Here is a 7,325-nt window from a genome sequence, read left to right as displayed (position 1 = left end):
ACATTCATAAACTCCCGTTCTACGGTCCCGAAGGAAATACCTCTCCATGAAGCAAACGAAATCGATAATATAGTCAAGTCATTCTACAAAAACACAAGAAGAAACGGAAATAGCTCTATGGCATAAAGGGGTTGCATTGAGAAAAACCTACTACAGAAAAACAACATCCCGCACATAAATCTAGAAGTGTTCGGATGTCCAAAACCGTCTCAACTTGTCCCATGGATCATTACTGACCAGCATAACACAGATAATACTTGGATGCAAACGTGTGGAAATCACTTAGAAAAAAACGCATATGAACACTGCCCAAAATCGGAATTGGAAATAATTAACAAGTGGGTTAAATATATGAACATGCAAACACTCAAACGTTAATAACAATAATGTCATACTTCTATTAATGTTATATTCATGTCAATAATCCTCGTTGAACATGTCAGAAATATCTATATTAAAATCTACTCCATTAAACATGTCTGTTAATTGTCTCCTTGCTATTTCATCCCATCTCCCCGGTTCCTTAGAAATAATAACATCTCTCAGCATGTCATCAATCTCGTTACATACGACATATGAAGTAAATAAACCACCACCGTCCGCATTTATAAAACCGATATTCATTAATTTATCATACATAACATCAAGATAAACACTTCTAACTCCATTCCTTATTGACTTATAGCTTTGATTCTTAAACACACCCCATAGAGACTACTCTCAACTTGAACAATAATCTTGCAATCAAACATACCAACAGGCACCCTCAAAACAAACTTATATTCACATGTTATATATGTCTAAAAATATTACTTGGGTGTGTGGTAAAATAAATAGGTATCTCGATACAGTACTTCCAGGTAAAATACTTGCATAATCCTTGAGAATCTTCTGACATCATTGTTCAAAATATGATGAACAAAATATATAAATACAGGTCTCAACGCCTGTACCAATTGATTTCTAAACACGTGCACTCTCACGAAGGGACGAACATAAACCGTCTGTTGAAATATATCCTTAATACGCCTCGAAGTAGGTTTCTCTTGACTAAATATAACATCCTCAATCCTATTACTATTCCATTAACACTCCAAGACATGATCAAAAAATATGATAATATTTAGAAGAAAAGCAACTTTATACATACAATAAAAACACGTGCCTCTATAAAAAACACGTGCCTCTTACTATCGATTAGAATATATACCAAATCGAGTTGAAAAATACCAACTCAGACATATTCTCACTAATCTATCACATTTCATATCACCTCTAATAAGCAAAAGCCTTTGTAATACATCATCTACATTATCACATAATAAAAAGACTCTCATGTTCAAATTCGCCGTTATAACATGTCCAGTAACAGTATAATTAAGTGGATACATATGTACCCGAGTCATGTCATTATAAAGAGTCTTCACCATGTCTCGTATCCACCCTATAGGTAGGGTTCCTCAAATATATTCCATAAAGTTTACTATCAATTTGAGCAATGACTGTACATTTAAACATACCCCGCGGTAATCTTAAGACAATCTTATTATTAAAACTGTCCACATAATCCTTATATATATCGTAACGATGAGTTGTAAAATAAATCGGTACTTCAACACAATACATTCCTGGACATATATCCACATAATCCGCAAGTATCTCCCTCATGTCGCTCTTTAGTACATATTGAACCATATATACAAACATTAATTCCAACGCATGTACAAGTTGATTTCTCCGTGGATGAGCTCTCAAGAGACAAATAAATGTAAAAAGGGAATCGATGTCCAAAGATCGTGTTAATGACCCTGTCACTCTCTGTGGACGATGAAACACACCTCTAATTTTATTTCTTGTTGGAGGTCTATTATTAATTATCATATCCTGAATTTGAGTAACAACGCAACCATCAATACCACCAACCATCATTATAATAATGATAAAAGAAGCACACACAACAACAACATATATTTATAAGATAGAATAAACACATGCACTTTACAGAATAAACACGTGCTAAAATATAAAAGCACGTGCTGAAATGAAAAAACACGTGCTTTATAAGAGAAAAACAAACACATACCGATAATTATGAGTGACGTCACAAGAGAATTAAGATTTAAAATAACCCCCGTTAATCCTAATCCTAATCCTAATCCACAACATTATTACGTAATTAGTTATGACGTAATATATTAGATATAAGCACGTGTTATTATGACGTCACATTAGAGATCCCACTATAAAGTTCACGCGAGATATTATGACGTCACATTGCTGACTCAGCAATCCCACTATAAAAATCCCACTATACGGCCAGGACAATACTACTATCGCAAACGAGCCGGCAAGAAGTTCGAGACAGTTGATATGAAGTCTCTTCTCTTCCGAGCACCAGGGGCCCCCTGTGCTTACCCCCTCGCAGTATGCTCCCCAACCTTTTCGAGATGCATCTGTCTCGATTACTAGATCTACCGGCTGTTGGAATAGCGCTTTGCCATTCCATGCCTGGAGGTGATCTCTCCACCACACCACCTCCTCTCTGGCTGTTGTATCTAGTGTTACAATGGCCTCGTAAGATTGTGTCGAGCTCATTGTGGTGTTCTTCAGCCTCTGGAGGTGCTTGTAGTGGAGAGGGGCTGGGAATATTGCCTGAATAGAGGAGGTTAGGAGGCCCAGGAATTTTGATAACTCTCGAACTGAAATCTCTGTTCCACTTAAAAGAGTTTGACACTTCTTTCGAATCTTTCGAAGTTTCTCCCTTGGTAGTTGAAGGGTAAGTTTGGTGGAGTCGATTAAAAAACCTAAAAATTCTATTAGCTGGCCGGGAACCAGTTGGGACTTCTTGTAGTTTACTACAAACCCCAAACCTTCTAGAAGATTCAGAGCTGAAGCTGCCTGGTGTAATCCTAGGGCTGTCGATTCTGCCATGATCAAAATGTCGTCCAAGTATATCACTAGACGAATACCCCTCTGTCTGAGGGCCGCGACTACGGGTTTCATCAATTTTGTGAAGACCCGTGGGGCTGTGGCTAGACCGAAAGGGAGGCATGCAAATTCCAGCAAAGTTCCCTTCCAAAGGAACCTTAGAAATTTTTGGTGGGCCTTGCAGATTGGGACTGTAAGGTACGCATCCTTGAGATCGATTTTTATAAGATAGTCGTCTCGTTTTAAAAGATCTCTTAACATATGTATACCTTCCATTTTGAAGTGTTCGTAAATAAGGTGTTGGTTTAATTGTTTTAAATTTATAACTGGACGATTCCCCCCATCCTTTTTGGAAACTACAAACAGAGAGCTTATGAACCCCTCGTTTGCTAGAGACTGATTTACCACTGGGTGAACTGCTTCTTTTGTTAACAGTTCCTGTACTTCTTGATCCAACACCCTCTCCTGTATTAGGGATAATTGTGGCATTTTTGGTACAACCTGTTGCATTGGGAAATTCATAAATTCTATGTGGTGGCCCTGAACCGTTTGTAAAATCCAAGGATCCTGTGTGATCCTTGACCACATTGGTATAAAGTGGATTAATCGCCCTGTTTGAGGAATATTTTGTATTACATGCGTTTGAACAAAATCTGAAAACATACCTTGGGGTAAATTGATTGGACGTTGGTTCGTCACTGACCGGATTTGAAGGGCTGGTTCCGGAACCGGGGGGTCTGGAATCTTGGGCTCTGGAATCGTGGGCCCAGTCCTCGACCTCTGAATGCACTGCCTCTGTTTGACTGTGTATTCCCTCTTGGGTGGAATGTAGAGTACTGGCTCCACTGGCGGCCTCCTCGAGGTCTTGTGAACCCCTTGGAGGCCCCCCCACGAAAAAGAGGCTTTCCGGCTCGAGATGCTTTCCCAATAGTCTCGGCTGTTTCCGAACGGGTCTTCAGACGCTGCTCAAAACTTGGGCCAAACAGTTGGCGTTGAGTATCCTGAAAGCTCTCCTGAGCTAAGGAGGCCATTAAAGGATTGATCTTTTTTAAGACGAGCTCTCTTCGACTCACCGAAATTCGAGCGGAAGCATCACCTGTCAGTAGCATTGCATGTTTAATACAGGTGAGGAAGCCCTGGACACTTTCCTTATTCAGTTCAATGACTCCGTCCTTATTACATGACTCAGCCATCTCCAAGAGATTCTCATAGATTGTAGATAACGGACCAAAAACATCTAAGATATGGTCCTGCATTTCTCTGAGTGGTTTGTCTGGGATCGTGATTCCCTGGACAAATGATTTGAGGTATTCATCCATTGAAGGTGTATAAATGGCGCTAACATCCGGTCGTGGGAATGCCTTGACCAGGGTTCTTTGGTCAAATTTGCTAAGTGGTTTGCTAGTTGTTGTTGTAAGGAAAGCAGCAAGCTCCTCACTGGCTTCCCAACGCGAATTAGATGAAAAAATATCACCCTCGTTTGGATCTATGTCCGGATTCTCAATGCTCGAGTTACCCTCAGTAGCAGAATCGGAACGGGCACGCTTAGACCCTGGTGTATAAGATTCTACGTCAATTACCGTCTCTGGGTGCCGTTTGTTGCTCATACGACCTGTCTGGTCATCGGACGTAACAGGATTTGTTGTATTTATGGCATCCGTTTGATCAACTGATACAACGGAGTTTGCTGTTTGAGCCATACCCGATTGATCATAAGATACGACGGGTTTATCTTTATCTGATTGAGCAGAAAACCCAACCGAAGTGGCACTAACGATGTTGCCCGTGTGTCTAGCCAACTGCGGAGCAATATTCTCAAGAATTGCTGCCGAAATCGAAGTTATGAACTCTCGATCGGCCACTATAGCCTGAGCGAGGTTCTTTGGATCCGCATTCCTACCTTCGATGGTGTTTTCACGGGTGGATGGGTCTGGATTATTCATTTCATAATATTGAAGGTTAGGTCTGGCTAGCTCAGGAAATATTTTGCTTCGTTTGAAATGGCGAGGGGTTGCTGCATGCATGTATTTCTAGTATTAGTTTGTGACCATGACATGTGTCAGTTGACACGAAAAGTAGATTGCATGTTAAAGAAATAATAATAATAATAACTTTAAGTGTCAGAGAAATATAGCAGTATAGACCCACTAAGTAAGGACACTATTTACATAGTATATATTAACTAATAAAATATGAATTTCTACATTATACGATACGACTAGAAATATTTCACAAAACTATTATGTACTACAAACTGAGCAGTTCTTGCACGTATCAGTTAATCAGTTAATTAAGCAGTTCTTGCACGTATCAGTTAATCAGGTAATTAAAGCGAATTGATACTAGGAACTCCTATCGAAAGGATCTAAAAGTAATGCAGGAATCAAATCGAAATGTCAACATCCCCCCCCCGGGCATACCTGGGGAATTTGCTTATTTGGCATTTTAAGAGGGCGGGCATTTTAAAAGCTAACCTGTATTGTCGACACCTGTTTTGCTAACCAGATAAATATTGAATGTAGCCAGGACACTGAGCTATATAATAATTCCTGGAGGACCGGCTCCTGTCAAAAAAGTGAAGCAAGAAACATGGCGGATTTTTTCGTGCTGACGCCAGATATGGGCCCAACTGGCCATGGCAGTGACCACTGACAACCGCGATACAGTGCTTCAGGCGCACTCCTTCGCCCTCCGGCTGTTTTCAAAAAACTTTTTATATATTTTTTTTAATTTTTCGGTATTTTTTTAACCGAATCTTGTTTTCTACTATTTTTTTTGACGTGAAGGAAGAACTACCTATTTTTTCAATTCGTGGATGCTGTTAGTCGCTAAAAGGGGGGATATCGACTCGCACTTGTAAGACTTACATTTGTTTAAAATCTTCGTCGGTGGCATTTTGAACTACAGCTTGGACAGAAATACAATGTACAAAAAACATATATATATTTTTTCCGAGCTAGGCGAGCTTCAAGCTTATAATAATGGATTGGAGTTTATTTGTGTATTTTTTTATTACGTAATTTCTAAGTGCAGTTGTTTAGCAATCATTCCAATCTTTTGTGCCAAAATGATGTATTTCAAAATTTTGTTGCAAGATCCTTGCACTTGCCTAGGCATTTGTACCATTCCCTGTATCCCTCAGTATGCATGTGTATCAAGCTGAAATTTTAAGCTGAAGTTTGATAATTTTGGCCAAGGCCATAACAAAGTTATATGGACTAGTAATTTACATGTAAGATTGTTTTTACCACAGGCAGCCCGGTCACTGGTGTTACGTCATGCTATTGTATATGTATATAATTACAATAAGGCTGGCAACTCTCTCGCAAAAAATATAATACATACATTTATACCATCGCTTAAAACAAAAATACTACGCTAGTTTCTTAAAAAAAAACAGATACAAAACACCTTGGATATATTGACTATATTTATCTGTTGTTTTTAGACTTGAAAAAAACTCTAAAATGCTCAAATTTTGCGAATTAAAATTGTATTTTCGTTGAAATTTTGCGAAACAGAGGCGGGATATAGTTTACTCGACAAACGTCATCATCGGAGAATTCGTCGGTAAATTTCTGATTGGCTGTGGCAAGTTCGGAAAATTACGAAGGTCAACTCAATAAAGAAAAAAGATCTTCGTTATTTTCCGAACTTGCCACAGCCAATCAGAAATTTACCGACGAATTCTCCGATGATGACGTTTGTCGAGTATACTATATCCCGCCCACTGAGCTATATAATAGGGAGCTTTAGATTTGACTACGGCTCCCGCTACGGCTACGAGATTCGTCACATTGACGTGATATTCGTGATACTTCGTACTGACGCCAGAGGCACGTAGCCCTCGCTCATCTGACTACGGCATTTTAACAAAACTTCGTAGTCCTGACTACGTGATTTAAAAAGCAATAAAAGTTGACATTTTTTCGTTTTTTTCCAGAAAAAAAATTTAGAGAAATGTTTTCCATGACTGTGGCCTTTGAATACGTGTATTTTTGGAAATGGTGAGGGTAAAATTTCCGAAATATTTGACGGGATAAACATGCGTTTATTATTGTGTTTGCAGAGATTTATCATGCCAGTACGAGGTGGCGTATGCATACAACGTTTGTTTCGCGCCACAGTGACGAATCTCGTAGCCGTAGCGGGAGCCGTAGTCAAATCTAAAGCTCTCTAATAATTCCTGGAGGACCGGCTCCTGTCAAAAAAGTGAAGCCACTAAGATGGCGGATTTTGAGCTTTGCTGACGCCACTTGGTTCCTTTTGCTCATGGTAGTTACCACTGACATACCGCGATACAAGGTGAAAAACTGTGTCCATCACCCTCCCGATTTTTACGAAAATATTTTCAGCTTTCCGTATATATTTTTTTGTTTTTCATATAAAATGGATAA

At 39.2% G+C, this 7,325-nt stretch overlaps 1 protein-coding gene across 1 annotated transcript; it reads right to left on the bottom strand.

Moving 5' to 3' along the window:
* Nucleotides 1-417: 417 nt before the first annotated feature.
* LOC114534197 lies at nt 418-4,871 on the bottom strand. Its single transcript, XM_028555751.1, has 3 exons — nt 4,002-4,871; nt 2,329-3,429; nt 418-522 (listed from the first exon to the last, which is right to left on the bottom strand). The coding sequence occupies exons 1-3, from the start codon at nt 4,869-4,871 to the stop codon at nt 418-420; spliced, it is 2,076 nt and encodes a 691-aa protein (XP_028411552.1).
* Between the last annotated feature and the right edge of the window lie 2,454 nt (nt 4,872-7,325).

This window comes from Dendronephthya gigantea, unplaced genomic scaffold (assembly GCF_004324835.1).
Source record: "Dendronephthya gigantea isolate DGI-Jeju-01 unplaced genomic scaffold, DenGig_1.0 000098F, whole genome shotgun sequence".
NCBI classification, from domain to species: Eukaryota; Metazoa; Cnidaria; class Anthozoa; order Malacalcyonacea; family Nephtheidae; genus Dendronephthya; species Dendronephthya gigantea.
Note: the sequence above shows the minus strand (reverse complement) of the source record. Positions and strands in the feature narration are given on the sequence as shown.